This window comes from Gopherus flavomarginatus, chromosome 5 (genome assembly GCF_025201925.1).
Source record: "Gopherus flavomarginatus isolate rGopFla2 chromosome 5, rGopFla2.mat.asm, whole genome shotgun sequence".
Taxonomy (NCBI): domain Eukaryota; kingdom Metazoa; phylum Chordata; order Testudines; family Testudinidae; genus Gopherus; species Gopherus flavomarginatus.
Window position 1 is genome coordinate 129,582,311 of NC_066621.1, and position 18,731 is coordinate 129,601,041.

The following is an 18,731-nucleotide window of genomic DNA, read 5'->3' on the forward strand; positions in this document are numbered from 1 at the left end:
GGGCTTCCCTAACTGTAGAGGGGCGATAGATGGCACGCACATTCCAATTCTGGCACCAGACCACCTAGCCATCAAGTACATTAATTGCAAGTGGTATTTCTCAATGGTTCTCCAGGAACTTGCGGATCACCATGGGCCTTTCACAGCCATTAATGCAGGCTGGTCTGGAAAGGTGCATGACACATGCATCTTTAGAAACTCTGGCTTATTCAAGAAGCTGCAAGCAAGGACTTTCTTCCCGGACCAGAAGATCACAATGGGGGAAAATAGAAATGTCCATTGTGATTCTGGGAGACCCTGCCTACCCCTTAATGCCATAGGTCATGAAGTCATACACGGGGCAACTTGACAGCAGCAGGGAGTGGTCAACAACAGGCTGAGCAAGTGCAAAATGATTGTGGAGTGTGCATTTGGCCATTTAAAAGCCCACTGGTGATGCCTGTATGGGAACATTGCCGATGATAATGTTCCTATGCTTATGCTTCCTATGTGTGCTGTGCACTCCATAATATTTGTGAAGGGAAGGGTGAAAGGTTCACTCAGGGCTGGACTGCAGCAGTTCAGAGCCTGGAGACTAAGTTTGAACAGGCAAAGACCAGGGCTATTAGAGGGGCACAGCACGGGACCATAAGGATCAGGGATGCTTTGAACAGGGCCAGATCCAGGCACCAGCGCAGCAAGCAGGTGCTTTGGGTGGCCAAGAGGAAGTGGCGGCATGCACAGCTCTTCGGTGGCAATCTGGTGGCAGGTCCCTCGGTCCCTCTCAGAGGGAAGGACCTGCCGTCGAAGAAGAAAGCGGCACGGTGGAGCTGTCGCTGAAGTGCTGCTGATTGTGTTTGTGGCTTTTTTTTTTTTCCCGCTGCTTGGGGTGGCAAAAACCCTGGATCCGTCCCTGGCTTTGACGCAGCAATTTGAAGCTGAAAGCCACTAATATTTGTTGCTGTGCTTGGGATTGCAGTGCTTGTAATGCTAGGAGGTGATTGGTGCACACGATGCAAGAAGGGGCCTTAACATAGCTGCATGTATGTTGCTTTGCAGTGCTCTTTTTGCTTTCATTTAATAGAATAAAAATTGCTTTCAAATAAACACAATTATTTTATTGAAAGAATAAGGGCTGACGAGAGGTGGGGAAAGCCGGTACAAATTACCAGGGCATGGCAGTCCGGAAGGGGGCCCGGGGCCCAGCTTTGTCGGCCCTGTTTAGCCAGTCTGCCCTTGCTGGGGGGGCCTGAAAATTTTTTTTCACTGGGCCCGAGCCCACTCTCAGTGGCCCTGAAGATAACAACCAGAGGAGAGTCAAATGAAAAAATTCATCAGCAGGGAGGGCCATAGGGGTGTGGGGGAAACTAGAAGGAATGGGGGAATGGAAGGTCTCAAGAGAAGGAGGGGTCCCAGCACAGGTACAAATTTGTGTATGTCCAGGGATCATACCCAGCCTTCTCCTTTGGAGTATGATGCAGTGGGTGCTGTACTTCAGCAGGGCCAAGCAGCAGAGGGATGGGTGTTGAATGCAGTGGGTAGTGGGATTCCGCACTGCGGGACTGTGAGGAGCAGGAGCAGCTCCAGGCACCAGCATGCCAAGTGTGTGCCTGGGGTGGCAAGCCACGGGGAGGGGGTTGCTCTGCTGGTCGCTGCGAGGACGGCAGGCAGGTTGCCTTTGGCAGTGTGCCTGCAGAGGATCTGCTGGTCCCGCGGCTTCAGTGGACCTCCTGCAGGCTGCCGCCAAATCTGCAGGACCGGGGATCTCTCACAGGCAAGTCGCTGAAGGCAGCCTGCCTGCCATGCTTGGGGTGGCAAAATACCTAGAGCCACCTCTGGTGAGGAGGGAGGAGTGGAATGCTGTGGGTAGAGAATGGAGCCAGGAGATTGATAAGAGTGTGTTGGTGGTGTGGAGGGAACATGTGGGAAAGGGTATTGCTACAGCTGCTGCATGAGAGGGTGGGAGTGAGGCTACTCAGTTGAAGAGCTAGTATCTCTTAGAGCATGTCCACTTGGTGCTCCAAAACTGTTAAGAGCCATTCCGTGGCTTCTTTCTGGTGTGCCGCAAACTTGTTTTGGTCCCTCTGACCATACCCAGGTGCAGCACTGGCCTACAGTACTTGGAAAATCTTTGAGGAAAGCATGCAAGATTGTTTCAGACCCATGGTTTACTTTTTTCCAAAATTGGATAAACATATGAAACCTGCCAAGTAAAATCATTTACCATATATATATATATATATATATATATGGAACTTCCATAATATTAAGCATTACACTCAGCTCTTTGAGCAAGGAAGCACATTGTGTCATTCTCCAGCTAACTCAACAGGCTAACATATTGAGTACTGATGGTCTTCTTTTAGGTTAATTTAAGGAAATCTCTCCTCAACCAAACCTCTACTGTAACCTAACATGCCCTGACCTCCCTCATTACCTCCAAATATACTATCTTCTCCCCTCTTCTAAACGCTTTCATGTATTGTCATACCAGCTCCTTCTAGTTCCCTTTTCTTATCTCCCACTTCCTTGTGGTGCATATCCCAACTAGGGCTGACTGGAAATTCCATTTTGTAAAAAAGAATTCCATTTTGTAAAAAAAATTCAAGATTTCAACATTTGTGTTTGTTCCACATCAGAATGAAAATGAGACCTTTCAAAAAAATTTCACAAAAAACTATGACAGACCCCAGAATAGCTGATAACTATTCCAGATGAGTTGTCTTTTGCCAGGTGAGCCAATAACCATACCTGGGGTGATACCAATCCCAGAATATCCAATAACCATCCCAAGAGTGTGCCCTAATCACCGGGTTATAGCCTTGATCTCTCACCAACTGGAGTTGTTCCACTTTGTATTAATAATACAAAGAGTGGGCAGGGAATGGGAGAGAGAGCATTCATGCAAGAGAGAACATTGTCACTATAACCCAGTGATCAGGATACTCAACAAGTGTGTGGGAGATCCCAGCCCAAGTCCCCGCCCTGAATTAGGCAGAGCAGGAACTTGAACGTAGATCTCGCACAATCCAACTGTGTCCCCTAATCACTGAACAATTGGATATTATGGAGGTGGAATGTGTGCATGCCTCTCTCGATTGAAATTCTATTCTTGACAAATGTTTTGTTGAAATGAATATGTTTCCTCAAAAAGTTTTTTGTTTTGACAGATTGGATTTTCCTATGAAAAATGTTTTGTTAAAAAATTCCCAGCTAGTTCTAATCCCAGCCTTCTTTCTCTCTCCCTATTTTTTAAATTATGTTGTTGCATCCAGCTTTTCTTCTACTGGCTCCATGAACCCACCTAATTTTATATTGCACTCTAAATTATATTCAAGCTCCAATACTCAAGATTTAAAGTGAAAGTGATCAAGTCCTTCTGGAGAAACAGGTGAACCACATATTAGATTTTATTGAATAGATAAAAGTAACAAAATGCCAGAAACTTGTGAGGATTCTCAAGAAGAATGAACTTTAGCTATGAATCTTGAAGGAACATTTATTCACCCACTACTGGTAGTTACTCACCCACAAAAGGTTTTATTTTTTCAGTTTTAAGAGTGCATTTAGTGCTCAGAACAATAACCTTGAGACTTGGATAGTGCAGACAGGATTATGCTGCAAGCTGCAGTAACATGCAGGGCATCACACAGCAAGCACATCCAACCACTGGATGTAAGAACACTAATTAGGTAAGTCTGTTCTTGTGTCTGCCCTTTAATAGCCAAATACAACAAACTTGACTAATTTAAACAGGTTGAACCTCTCTATCCTGGTACCCTCGGGACCTGACCAGAGCCAAACCAGAAAATTTGCTGAACCATGGGAGGTCAATATTGTAGCAAGCAGGTCTCTTTTTATTTTGCTGAGGTGAATAAACGGAACAACATTAGCAGCACTGCCTAGCGAAGGCTTCCCAGTTCTCTTCATAACCAAGTGTAAGTGTTGTTACAGACTTTTACTGTATTGGCACTCTCACTTATGTTAAGTAGTACCTTATTACAAATGAAGTTCTTTACAACATCTGAAAACATTTTCCTAATAAAATAATTTGTAAATGAATATATTTTCCTGTAGATTTCAATACATACATTTATAAAGAAACCAAATCCTGATGGAAAAATTACATATGTAAAAATATCAGTGAAGGAAGATAGAAAAGGTAACAATATGAAATAGGAATTACTTTCAACGTATGTCTTGAGAAATGTAAGTAAGAGATAGATTTAATAAAGGGGGATGGAATAACTTGCTATTGAGTGTCACCTTGTATTTCATTTAGAAGTGTGGTTGTCCAACCTAGGAAGAAGTAGAAGTAACCCTTGCTGAAGTTTCAGACACCGATACTTTGTTCTTTTTCCTCACTTTACTTTTCACTTTGTTCCATATGTTTATTTCATATATTTGCATCATAAATATGACAAAGATGATGCCTCCTACTAATACAGCTGTTACTGTGCTTACAAGATATTGTCCTGGGAAAGCCAAAGGAGCTTCATCAACATAAATCTGCAACAGAAAACATTTAACATATCCTTATATTGTCTTAATTTAACTACTAAAATACTATATCAAAGTTTTAACATGTCCTATTGATTATTTCTTAATACTGTTAGTGTGCTCAACAAAGAGAAAGAAAAGGGAGATTCTCTTCCTCGGGAGCTGACAATCATAGGACCCAGTTCTGCTCCATTGAAATCAGCAGAAGTTTTGCCATTGCTTCAATGGGAGCAATGTTGGGGATTAAATTAGACAACTACACAGTTCAGATATAATATTTTGGACTATATAAAACTGGTCTAACTTCAGATTATGCACATGCCTTCTTACTTTGATGTATTAACAAACCCGGATAGGCTTTACAGAAGGTTTGCTGGGTCTGATTCATTCCTGGTATGACTCCACAAAAGAAGTTATACCAGAGATGAGTTTGGTTAGTATACTCTAGACTATCATTTTTTATGAACCATTATTTTGCATTTGTTATGCTCAGGACAGTCTTTTGTACAATATAAAAGGAAATACTTTTCTCCTACAGAGAACACTGATCTTAGATATTATTTTAAGGACCATAATGTCCTTTAATGCAGTGGTTTTCAAACTGTGGGTTGCGTCCCAGTACTGGGTCGTGGAACATAAGGCACTGGGTTGCGGCAGCTCTGGTCAGCACCGCCTACCGGGCCGTTAAAAGTCCCATCAGCAGTGCTGCCTGGCTAAGGCAGGCTAGTTCCTGCCTGTTCTGACACCGCACTGTGCCCTGGAAGTGGTCAGCAGCAGGTCCAGCTCCTAGGTGGGGGGCCATGGGGCTCCATGCGCTGCCCCTGCCCTGAGCACTGGCTCCACACTCCCATTGGCTGGTTCCTGGCTAATGGGAGCTGGAGGGGGGCAGTGTCTGCGTGTGAGAGCTACACTGAGCCACTTGTGGGCCTCTGCCTAAGAGTTGGACCTGCTGCTGGCCACTTCTGGGGTGCAGTGCGGTCCATGGTGCTAGGACAGGCAGGAAGCCTGCCATAGCACTCCTGCTGCACTGCTGACTGGGAGCTGCCCGAAGTAAGTCTGCGCCCCAACCCCATGCCCCAGCCCTGTGGCCTCCCCCAACCCAGAGTCCCCTCCTTGCACCCTGAGCCCCTCATGCCTGGCTCCACCCCGCAGACCTCACCCCCACACCCCAACCCTCTGCCCGAGCCCTGAGCCCCTCCCACACCCCAAACCCCTCATCCCCATTGGTTCACAGGCATCAACAATTTTCTTCAACTGGGTTGCCAGAGAAAAAGTTTGAAAACCACTGTTTTAATGAATGCAATTTGCCATGGCTATGGCTGTAAATATATTCTAGCAATTGCTTCAGTGAAATAAGAGTCTACACTTTTAAAAAAAAACCAGCAATCCTTTCACATAAAACTCCATGCTTTCAACCTTCACTAGTTAGTTAAGATCTTTGAAGTTGTGAAACTGTCTATCTTAGAATCATAGATTATTAGGGTTGGAAGGGACCTCAGGAGATCATCTAGTCCAACCCTCTGCTCAAAGCAGGACCAATCCCCACATAGCCCCCTCAAGGATTGAACTTGCAATCCTGGGTTGAGCAAGCCAATGCGCAAACCACTGAGCTATCCCTCCGAATCTAATAGTTCTTTACACTTATCTCTCATAAAAATGGTTTCCTTGGCTAAATATTACATTATGTTTTCCTTCATCAGCAGCTTCCTCTTACAAATTCTGCTTAGCCCAGGCCTGCACAATTCGTAAAGCGGCAATGGCCATATTACTCAAAAGAAAACAGCTGAGGGCTGAAACACCCCAGCCCCGCTGAAACACCCCCCTCCCCAGTGCCGCCCAGCCCCCCCGAAACATCCCCCCCTCATCCCCGTGCCGCCCGGCCCAGCAGAAACACCCACCCCCCAGCGCCGCCCGCCCCGCGGAAACAAACCATCCTTCCCCAATGCCTCCCCACCGAAAGAGCTGTGGGCCGAAAAGGAAGGTGGGGGGAGGGAAAGAAATGGCATGCATAGGGTGATCAGATCACAGCAGTAAAATAGGACCTGCCCCCTCCTTGCTCAGCCCCACCATCACACCCCTCTTCACCCCCTAGCCACCTGCCGGCTTGCTGCGTCCCTCCTAGTCAGTCCCCCACCCACCCCTCTCCTCCTTTCACCTTCTCCCTCCCCTGCCAGAAACCCCCATGCCTGCTCTTAGAACCCCTGCTGGCTCACTGCTTGCCTCTTTGCCTCCCCCCGCCCCCGCCACCAAGTATAAAGCCTCATTCAAAGAGCCAGGGGTCACTATATTACTGCATGCAGCAGTCAATCAATGCAGTTGTAGATTACTCTCTGTATTACGCATTTTTGCGTAACTTTTAAATGACTTTGTATTGAACCTTGGTAATATGTTATAGCGGGCCCCTAAGGTCGTATAATTAAGGTAAAAGAAAAATGTCTTTTTGCTAGAAGTAGAATAAGATCATCCCCCTACTGTGGAATCAAATGCCCTGTTGAATGAATGAGATGTGAATGAGGAAGGCGTGGAAGGCAGGCACCTCTCTAGACAGCTGCAACCCTTGGAAAGGGGCCGGGAGCCAGACCACGGACAATCAAACTTGTTAAGTGGGATGACTAGAGAAGAGCAGACATACTGATGGCCTCTGTGGTTAGAAGCAAGCACCTTCCTTTGCAGCATTGGGACAACCCCCAGCCCAGAGAAAAGCAGCAAAAAGGACCAACGGACACAGTTCCAGATTTTGAATCTGGGAGATTTGCCCCCCTCCAGCCACTGACTCGCCACTCCGTTCTTCACTCTCCCCAAGTATAAAGCCTTATTCAAAGACTCAGGGGGTCACTATATTAATGCACACAGCAGTCAATCAATGCAGTACCAAAAATTAAAATACTGAAAATGGATGCCCCCCTCCATCCACCGACTTGCTGCTCACCTCCTCACCCCCGCACCCCAAGTATCAGGGGCAGCAGGTTTGTAGAAATTTTGGTGGTGCCCATAATGCTCAGAGCCCGCCCCCTTGAACTTCACCCCCAACCTGCATAAGGCTCTGCTAGGGAGTTTGGGTGGGGGGAGGTGGTCTGGGGTGCAGGCCCTGGGTTGGGGCAGGGGATTGGGGCGTAGGACAATTGAGAGGTTGGGCTCTGGGATGGAGTCTGGGGTGCACGCTCTGGGATGGAGTTTGGGTGCTGGATGCAGGCTCTGGGCTGGGGCACAGGGTTGGGGTGCAGGATGGATGGAGGGGTGCAGGCTCTGGGAGGAAGTGCAGAGGGCTGGGTGCAGGCTCTGGGACAGAGTTTGGGGGCAGGAGAGGGGGTGTGGGCTCTGGGAGGGGATGGTGGGTGCTGGGGGGAGGGGACTGCCATCACAGGTGGCTTCCTTCCTCCTCTGCTGCCCTTCACCATAGCCTCACTGGGGGTGGGGGATGGGGCTGCCCCTTGCCCAGTGTTTGCAGGAGTGGTGGCTGGGCGGGGGCGGGTGGATCACAGGGTCAAACACTCACCGAAGGCCCAGCAGCTGCTCAGGTGAGTGAGGTCCACTGCAGATGATCCTGTCTCCCGTTGGAAGCCCCCTTGGCGTCTCCTCCAGGTGGGTGCTGGGGGAGGGGAGGGCTGAAAAACAAGTGTGTGCCTCCTTCTCCCCTCTACCCCCCGACATGCAGCAGCCAGCTGCCTCAGCCTGCTGCCGGCGTATCTTGTTGCCATAGGCAGAAGCAGCTGGGAGAGCTGTGCACAGCTTTTGTTCCAGCAGTGACGCTCCGGGGGGGAGGCCTGCACAGTGAGCCCACCTACTCACCCCCCGCAGGCTGCACAGTGAGCCCAAGTGGGCCACATGCGGCCCGGGGGCCGTATGTTGTGCAGGCCTGGCTTAGCCTATGATTCATCTTGACCAGCTACACAGAGGTAAAATTACATCTTGACATGACAACACTAGGACTCTACAATGTGTTACCTATCTTGCTGTAAGAAAAGTACCTATTTTTTCAACATGTCATTGATGCTTATCAAATCCTAACTATAATTCTTAAAGATATAAAAGCTCTTGCTACCTAATCTGCCCACCTAACTATTTCTAACACAGTCATGACCATAATATCCAAGCACATATTTATGGTTAGTAAATAAAATCTTTCTTTCTGGGTTTTCCATCACTGAAATTGCTTTGGTTCTCTAAGCAGCTGTATTGGAAGACCAGCAAAACTGCCCTAAAAACTTAGTTCTTAATCAAGCAGTGCCATGAACTGAACCGTGTTAGGAACATAGCAAGAGATTGTACTCATGATCTGAAACCCTCTCTGCTTTGCCTGTTCTTCCTGACTGTCACCACCACCACCAGCCTCCTCACTGCTCACTAACCTAAGGGTCATCTTTGATTCCTTCCTTTCTCTTGACCTGCACATCAAGGCTATGTCCAAACCCTGCCACTACTGCCTCCATCATCCAAAATCTGAACATTTCTTTCTGCGCTAATGCTCTGACCCAGGCTCTCAGCATTTTCCATGTTCACTACTGCAACCTCTTTTTCTCTGGCCTCCCTCCTACTCAAATCAGCACCCCCTCCAGTCTATACAAAAAGCAACTGCTGGTGTCCATCTTCCTTGGCCATGGCTTTGACCACATAATCATTCCTTCTTTGGATCCTTCCTACCATGGGGCTCTCACTTGCAGGAGTGCTGGAACAATTTGTATAGTGGGGGTGCTGAGAACCACTGAACCAAACTGTAAACCCTGTCTCTGATGGAAATCACTTCAAGCCAGGGGGTGCAGCAGCACCCCCAGCACTCCTAGTTCCAGCACCTATGCTCACTCAGCCACTGTACAAGTTCAAGTTTCTTGTTCTTCCTATCAAGACCAGTTATGGAGCTCCCTCTCCCTACCTATCTGCTCTGATCTCTGATTGCATCACTCCCTGCCTCATCTGCTCTTCCAGTGATGCCAGCTTCAAGGCCTCATATTCAGCTTCTCAGACAGATGTCTATACACTTTGTTCTTTAAACGGGGAATGCTCTTCCTAAGCTGATTCATAAAGCCACTACTCATCCCTTCTTACAAATCTCTCTCCAAGACCCATCTCTGTCACAACATCTACAACAAATATTTCAGCACAGAACAGCTAGGTTCAAAGCTGGGGGAGAGGCACAGTGAGAAGATGGAGTGGGGAAATGTATTTTTGTAAATAAAAACAATTATGTAGAAATTACAGAATCATAGAAGTGTAGGACTGGAAGGGACCTCAAGAGGTCATCTAGTCCAGTCCCCTGCCATCAAGCCAGGACAATTTCTGATGGGTATTTGTCTAAACTGTTCTTAAAAACCTCCAGTGATGGAGATTCCACAACCTCCCTTACCAATTTGTTCCAGTGCTTAACTACCCTGACAATCAGGAAGATTTTCCTAATGTCTAACCTAAACCGCTCTTGCTGCAGTTTAAGCCTATGGCTTCTTGTTCTATCCTCAGAGATTAACTAGAACATTGTTTCACCCTCTTCTTTGTACCCTTTTATGTACTTGAAAACTGTTATCATGTCTCTCCCCTCAGTTTTCTCTTTTCCAGACTAAACAAACCCATTTTTGTCAATCTTTCCTCATAGGTCATGTTTTCTAGATCTTTAATAATTTTTTCTCTCCTATGGACTTTCTCCAATTTGTCCACATCTTTCCTGAAATGTGGCACCCAGAAGTGGACACAATACTCCAGTTGAGGCCTTATCAGCATGGAGTAGAGCAGAAGAATTACCTCTTGTGTCTTGCTTACAACATTCCTTCTAATACATCCCAGAATGATGTTTGCTTTTTTTGCAACAGTGTTGCACTGTTGACTCATATTTAGCCTGTGATCCACTATAACCTCAGATTCCTTTCCTAGCTAGTCATTTCCCATTTTGTATGTGTGTAACTGACTGTTCCTTCCTAAATGGTGTACTTTGCATTTGTCCTTATTGAATTTCATCCTATTTATTTCAGGCCATTTCTCTAGTTTGTCCAGATCATTTTGAATTTTAATCCTAACCTCCAAAGCAGTTGCAACCCCTCCCATCTTGGCATCAACCACAAACTTTACAAGTGTACTCTCTATGCCATTATCTAAATCATTAATGAAGATGTAACCCTTCTGCCCCTCTGAGTTGGCAGCAACAAGGGCCGGGTTCAGTATCCAGGGCTTCTGTTTCAGTAACACAATGCATAACCGGCTCGAGCCCCCACCCAGTGACCTGGGACACTCACATACCACATCCCCCTGGGCGCCTCTAGGAGGCAATACTTCCCCTCTCGCAAGCACGGAGTCTGAGTGTAGCAAAATCTTTTTAATAAAGGAAAGAATCAATACGGCATCCCATTGGAGAAACACCACACACAGGGTTATAACACAAACCATAAACAAAAACCCGCCTCCAAGTACGTTTGGCACTGTCCTTTTTCCCCTTAGGGTTTTAAGTCCAATCACCCCAAAGTCCAACAACCCAAAAGTCTCTAGTCAATGCCACCCCAGAGATCAAGAGTTTATCTGTAGAGGTCCCTCCCCCCAGCCTGGGTAGAAAGGGGCACCTTATGTGGTCCGGGGCCAACTGCCCTGCCTCTCTGTGGGTTCTGCTTCCATCTTCTCCACGAACTGCTCCGCTTTACCAGCCGCTCCACTCTGCTCCTCCAGCCATCCTCAGAAACTGCTTCGCTCCACCAGCTGCTCTGCTCCATGAGCTGCTCCAGTTCTCTCTGCAAACTGCTCGGCTCCGCTCGCTCTGTGGGCCGTTCCACCCGTCCCACAGCTACTCCACTCTGCCAGCCGCTCTGCTGCCACCAGCTGTCCCGTGATCCGCTCCAGCCGTCCCCACAACTGCTCCACTCCGCCAGCTGCTCTGTTCCACAGTATAGCTTCAGGCTTCCCCACTAGTTAGCACAGTACTCAGTGCTCTCAGCTCAGTAATTTCAGCTCTTTAGTGATTTCAACTCTTAGTGATCTCAGCTCTTAGTAGGGGAGCCCCAGTGCTAGTGCACCATTAGCCCAAAGTGAGTTCAGCTCAGTAACCTGTATTTAGATTCTTGAGGGAATAAAAAAATCAACTCTGATATTCCATAGTGGAGAGAGGAGGGGGTGGAACTGGTGCTTCTGGCTCCACAAGGAGACTGCACCACCAGGCACAGATACCTGTTCCCAGCCTCTCTCAATTCACTGGGTTTTGGAACCCATGTCCCTTGTCTAGCAAGTACCACTCAACTGAGGTTGAGTCATTTCTGTCACAAAGCAGTCCCACAGCTCGGCAGCATGGGATGGGGTAGGCGTGCCTATGCAAATACACTCTCTGAAATTCTTTCCACCAGATGTCATTGTAGAGCTCATCCTGACTCTGCTTACAAAGACATTGAACAGAACTGGACCCAGTGGGACCCCATTTGACATGGGCTTCCAGCTTGACTGTGAACCACTGATAACTACTCTCTGGGAATGGTTGTCCTACTAGTTATGCACTCACCTTATAGTAGCTCCATTTACATTGCATTTCCCTAGTTTGTTTATGAGAAGGTCATGCGAGACAGTATCAAAAGCCTTACTAAAACCAAGATATACCACATCTACCACTTCCCTCCATCCACAAGGCTTGTTACCCTGTCAAAGAAAGCTATTGGGTTGGTTTTACATGATTTGTTCTTGACAAATCCATGCTGACTGTTCCTTATCACCTTATTATTTTCTAGGTGTTCGCAAATTGATTGCTTGATTATTTTCTCCGTTATCTTTCCAGATACTGAAGTTAAGATGACTGGTCTGTAATTCTCTGGGTTGTCCTTATTCCCCCTTTTATAGACTGGCACTATATTTGCCTTCTTCCAGTCATCTGGAATCTCTCTCATCTCATGAGTTTTCAAAGATAATTGCTAATGGCTCAGATATCTCCTCAGTTAGCTCCTTGAGCATGCTAAGATGTATTTCCTCAGGCCCTGGTGACTTTAAGACGTCTAACTTGTCTAAGTAATTTTTAACTTGTTCTTTCCCTAGTTTAGTCTCAGATCTTACCTCATTTTCACTGATGTTCACTATGTTAGATGTCCAATTGTTACTATCCTTTTGGGTGAAAACTGAAACAAAGAAGTCATTTAGCACTTCTGCTATTTCCACATTTTCTGTTATTGTCTGTCCCTACTAATTGAGTAACATGCCTACCCTGTCCTTGGTCTTCCTCTTGCTTCTAATGTATTTGTAGAATTTTTTCTTGTTGCCCTTTACACCTCTAGCTAGTTTAATCTCATTTGGTGCCTTGGCCTTTTTAATTTTCCTTGGTTTGTGTGTTCGTATTCATCCTTTGTAATTTGACCTAGTTTCCACTTTTTGTAGGATCCTTCTTTGAGTTTCAGACAATTAAAGATCTGCTAGAAGAGCCAGGATGGTCTTTTGCCATACTTTCTATCTTTGCTGCCCAGCGGGATAGTTTGCTCTTGTACCCTTAATAATGTGTCCTTGAAAAAGTGACTACTCTCTCAAATTGTTTTTCCCCTTAGACTTGCTTCCCATAGGATCTTATCTACCAACTCTCTGAGTTTGCTAAAGCCTGCCTTCTTGAAATCCATTATCTTTATTGTGGTGGTTTCCCTCCTATCCTCCTTAGAATCATGAACTCTATCATTTCATGATCACTTTCACCCAAGCTGCCTTCCACTTTCAAATTCTCAGCCAGTTCCTCCCTATTTGTCAAAATCAAATCTAGTACAGCCTTTCCCCAGTTGCTTTCTCCACCTTCTGAAATGAAAAATTGTCTCCAGTGTATTCCAAGATCTTGTTGGATAATCTGTGCCCTGCTGTATTATTTTCCCATGCAGATGTCTGTGAAGTTGAAATCCCTCATCACCACCAAGTCCTGTGCTTTGAATGATTTTGTTAGTTGTTTAAAAAAAGCCTCATCCACCTCTTTTTCCTGAACAGGTAGTCTATAGTAGGCCCCTTAACATGACATCACCTTTGTTGTTTTCTTTAACGTCTTTTACACTTACCCGGAGACTTTCAACAAGTCTGTCTCCTACTTCCATCTCAAACTCAGTCTGAGTGTATATATCCTTGATATACAAGGTAACACTTCCTTCCTTTTTTCCCTGCCTGTCCTTCCTGAGTAAGTTGTACCCTTCTATACTGACATTCCAGTCATGTGTATTATCCCACCAAGTCTCTCATATACACCCTCTCTCCCCACCCTTAATATATCACTTATCTTCTTTCACTATGGATTATGTATCTATTTTATGGATTTGTATATCACTCAGCATAATGGAGCTCTGATCCTGATTTGGACCTCTAGGTGCTATGTTGCCCCTCTGTAAAATGGGGATAATGATACTGACCTTTTCTTAAAGTACTTCGAGATCTATGGATAAGTGCTATAGAAGTACTCACGTGTTATTATTGTTAGTAGTAGTAGTTACATAAAATAATGAATAATAATAATATGCACATAAATGGGACGCTCTGCATGTGCAGCTCTTTCACTCCACATGGAAAAAGAGTCAGCTACCTCAGCAACAGCATTCCACTTGGAGAACTCTCTGCAGATGTGGACATCAGCAAGCGGGAATGTAACCCATGTGCCTAATAGGGCAATATCTCTTTAAGAGACTCATTGGGGGAGGTAGACGTGAGTAGTGTCTGGATCATTGTTGCTTGGCAGATTTAGCACTCCACATCCAGAAGCTTCTGGATCTGGGTGTGGAAGTTTTGGGTATGCTCCAATAGGTTCCATGTTGCTGGGGTCAGACTCCATGAGGGCAAGCAGTCAGGGCAGCTGCTTTACAAAGGGCCATGTCCCCTGTGTGAGTTGACAGAAGCTGAGTCCAGGAGCAGAAATCAGGCGGTTGTCCCTAACTCTGAAGCATTTTGCAGCAGGTTAGTGGTATTGTTAACCCTCTACTAGGGAAGCATGGGCAATGTCAATTACAGCAAATTTTATTTATATTGTATAGAAAATTAATTATAGCAAATTGGGAGGGAAAATAACTTCTATGTTAGTTGTATGCTTTGAATGTTGTTTTGATTTTAGCTAAACTGTTCTAGCTAAATTGTCCCAACTAATATGACTCACCAACTTTTCTTTAAATGTAGTAAAGGGAAAAGAGTCATTTATATTTTGTTATTTCCAGTTTTGTATTTTCTTGTAACAGGGTTTTCTTTAATTCTATACACTTAACTGAGTGATTAGTTAACCAGTTAGCTGACTGGCTAACAGTGATTTCAGCAGCAGAAGGGTCTATATAGATTCCAATTGAATTTTCCTATAAGCAAGTGGAGGGGTGTGTAAATTTGTTGATCAAAAACTCTAATGGAGACATAGGTGAACCTAAGCTTTTGAGGACTTTACTGTTCAGATCTCAATTTGTTTTCTTTATTTATATTTATGTATAACTGTGAAGATAATGTCTGTGGATTATAAAATAGCCATGTTATGCTGTAAAAATTAGATTGTTTCTTTATAGTAAGATTTTATAAAGTTATTTAATTAAATTCATTTCTTTAGTTCCTTTTGGAACTTGAATGTGGGGAGGTTGACCCTGTTCCCATTTGATACTTGCCTTCTTCCTCTGGCTTACGACCACCAAAAATGGAATGGCCAGCTATTTAAGGAAGTTGAAAATCATTTTTTATTGCCAGTATCTACTTCCTGTTAATTTGCTCTGTCACGTGGAATCTGGTCATCCTCAACTGCCATCAGGGCCGGCTCCAGGCACCAGCTTATCAAGCAGGTGCTTGGGGTGGCAACTCCAGAGCGGGGCGGCACTTTCAGGTATTTGGTGGCAATTCGGCGGAGGGTCCCTCACTTCCGCTCAGAGCGAAGGACCTCCCGCTGAATTGCAGCAGATCGCGATCGCGGCTTTTGGGGGGCGGGGGGGGCTGGTTGGGGCGGCAAAACCCTTGGAGCCGGCCCTGGCTGCCATCGTGCAACTCCTATATACCTCCTTTGGAGAGCTGCAAGGCGCAGCAACTTCCACAAAATCCTGTGGAAAATTTGGACTCTGGGACACATCTGAGGAAGACCAGTTGTATGAATGGCAGAATGTGGGGGCAGTATCCCTGTTTTACAAAAAGTGTAAATCCAAGTTTAGCAAGTACACCTTTTGTGACAGCTCTCGTCTTTCATTTGAAATGCTGTGATCATTTTTTTAAAGTGACATTTGTTGAAATTATGGGCTATTTACTGTACCTGAAATTCATCAAGTAGATTACAAAAGGAGACTCCAGGAATAGTTGCTACCCTGAAATGAAAAAGCTCAGACCCCTGTGAAAACAAAACAGAACAGCATTGATGGATCTCTTGTTTTAAGAACAAAATTTGTTTAATTAAAGAAAATACATATTGAAGGCCCCGTTGAGCAGAAACATGCACAGAAAGCATTTTCAACTGGTTCCTTGAAGTTTTTTGCAGTTTTGCGTGCAAAGTTGGCAAAAGTAAGAGCAACTAGTGAGGGACAAACCTATTTTGCTTGCAGATGCAGTTGGGCAGGGGATTAATTGGGGCCATCAGTGGGCTTCCTCTAACAGTGTGTGATTTCTTGATTGTGGTGTGCATCAACATAAAATTGACAAGGGGTGGGGAGCAGACCATGAAGAAAGCCACTGCAAACTGCATGTTTTCTCCAGAGGTTGCTCCTAAAATCTAGAGGGTCATCTTCATTTCCCTCATTATCAGAGAAGACTCAGCAGCAGGACAGCATGGGGGCAAAGGGAACAGAATACTCTTGCCTACTTCCGATTCCACTTCAGAATAGCTAATGTGGAAATCAAAAGACTGAGTAGTTCCCAATCCCATTAGCACTCTAGGACAAAATAGAGTGTTTTTTACATTTTGAAGGGGCAGAGGAAATGGGTTCTACTACTCCAAAACATGCAGAGTGGATTGCTCTCAGAAAGTGGCATTTCTAAGTAGATTTACTAGGAAATGGGGCCATAACTGGTCCCCTGAATACCTCACTAGAAAATGCCAATGTTGGTTTCTGCTTCCATAAATGGCCTAGTTTTGAAATGGCAATGTAACTTCTGAAAGAAGTTAAATGAAAAACCAAGTGTTAATCTTAGCCCCAGTATAAATGGCCATAAATTCATTGGAGTTACACCTGGGCTGAATTTGGCCCATACTCTTTTATGCAGAAGAAAAGTGTAAGACTCTCCTAAACACACCAAAATCTTTCAAAATTTAATTTTTAATCTGTGCTTAATATTATTTTAATATATTTTTTGAAAACTTTAGAAGAAAGCAAAAAAGTTAAAATATGCAAAGAATATTTTTAATAAAATGCTACTTCATTTTAATAAAATTATTTAAAAAACATTTTGGAAGCAAGGGCTGCTAGAGTATTAGGCAGGAGAGCTGTTTGAGAATTTTCCATTAGAATGATTTTTCAACTGAAAACAAAAATAAAGTTATGCCAATATTTTTGATTTTCCATAGAAAAAATGAAATGACATTTTTTTGGACTCAGTTTAACCAAAATTAGAATATTTTGTTTAATGAACTGCCCCAAAACATTTAACTTCAGATCAGTTAATACAAGATATAAACTGTATGTCCCTAGAACATGGCCTTATGGGAGTTGTAGACTGGTTCCCTGAAAGAACCCACAATGCAATGTGGATCCAGCTCACTAAGCTAGGAAAATGAATTTAATGTTGATCTGACTTGAAAGAAGCTTTCGGGTCATTTCAACAAAACAAAATGAAACATTTAGTTTTCAGAAATGTCAAAATGTTTTGATTCTGTCAACAATGAAAAATGTTGAAATGAAACATTTTGAAGTTTCTGCAGTGAAAATTTTCAGAATTTTCATTCAGCAAAAAAAATAGAAATTTCAAAGTTTCATCCTATGTGCTCATTTAGTTTGACCTCTTGCATAATACCAGTCATAGAACTTCCCCCAAAATTTCTTATGGGATGGAACTGAAATTCCAAATTTTGCTCAGCTCTAATATGAAGTTTTGATATTTAAAAGTTTAGGCAAAATATTTAAAAGTGGCTTCGAAAGACTGTACCCAGAATTTTGTATACCAGGAGTAATTTAGAGGGTTACTAAAACCGCTTAGAAAACATAATTCATGGATAGATTAGATTAGATTAGATAGATAAAATAAATTAGATTGATAGATCAAATATGCCCTTATTTAGTAATCAGTATTTTTTCCAAAGGAACTTCTTGGTGACTGCATATACAACAGGCTGGTGAAATAAGTGATGGTAATGTCTTGAACAAAACTTATAAAGTAATATAGTCAAAAGGATCATATGTGAAACAACTGCCAAAATACTTTCTTTACTACCTAAAGGATCAGCACCTTTAAAGGCTACATATGGTATGGTCATAAAGTATAAAAGACAGTTTATTCAGATTACAGATGGGTCTGATCTATGAATGGGTGTGCTTGGATCTCGGTTTTATATGGAAAGGAAGTTTGTATTCAGATCAGAACTTCCTCAGAGCTGAATGGTGTTTGGATATGTAGCTTTGATTCATGCTCATTTTTGTCCAAAATATTTATTTTTATCTGAAATAAAAAAACCCAACAACTTACATATATGTTTAGGGCTAGGCCTTCTGGATTATACAGTGTAATGTTGAGTTTATCAGCTAAATATGCTCTCATTTTTAACATGCTTGGTGTTTCATTGGTACCTGTAAAACAGTAGAGTTATTCCATTTTTTCTTTCCCCCACATTTTTTATATAATTCCATTTTCTCTATTACAGGTAGTTGGTAATCTAGGTTCTATGACTCACAGACAGACAAGGGAAGAGGAATGTGTTAGCCCATTTAGTCTAAAGGCCTACCTCTGTGAGATGGTGAGAGCTTCCTGCGAGATGCTAAGTACCATGAACTTCCATGAAAGAAAGTGGGAGCTAGGGGCAGTCAGTACTATGAAAGCAGCAAAGAGTCCTGTGGCACCTTATAGACTAACAGACGTATTGGAGCATGAGCTTTCGTGGGTGAATACCCACTTCGTCGGATGCATGCATCCGACGAAGTGGGTATTCACCCACGAAAGCTCATGCTCCAATACGTCTGTTAGTCTATAAAGAGCCACAGGACTCTATGCTGCTTTTACAGAACCAGACTAACAAGGCTACCCCTCTGATACTCAGTATTATGAGAGGTGCTCAGAATCTTGTAGGATCCGGCCTTTATGTAGTTTTGATCACTCACCTATCATTGAGTTTCTGAGCATCACAGAGAAAGGATAATTAGGAAATTTTTGCCTTCTTGTTTAAAAAAAAGTCTCCCTTTTCTTGAAAAATT

At 44.1% G+C, this 18,731-nt stretch overlaps 1 protein-coding gene across 1 annotated transcript in view; it reads right to left on the reverse strand.

Annotated features, from left to right (window-relative positions):
• Positions 1–4,278: 4,278 nt before the first annotated feature.
• The window catches only part of CATSPERB (cation channel sperm associated auxiliary subunit beta), a 95,962-nt gene continuing 81,509 nt past the window's right edge, over positions 4,279–18,731 (reverse strand). The window contains exons 24-26 of the mRNA XM_050956007.1: positions 18,010–18,110; positions 15,650–15,724; positions 4,279–4,488 (exon numbers count right to left, since the gene is read on the reverse strand). Coding sequence (XP_050811964.1) covers positions 4,279–4,488; positions 15,650–15,724; positions 18,010–18,110 — 386 coding nt within the window. The remainder of the gene's footprint in view (positions 4,489–15,649; positions 15,725–18,009; positions 18,111–18,731) is intronic.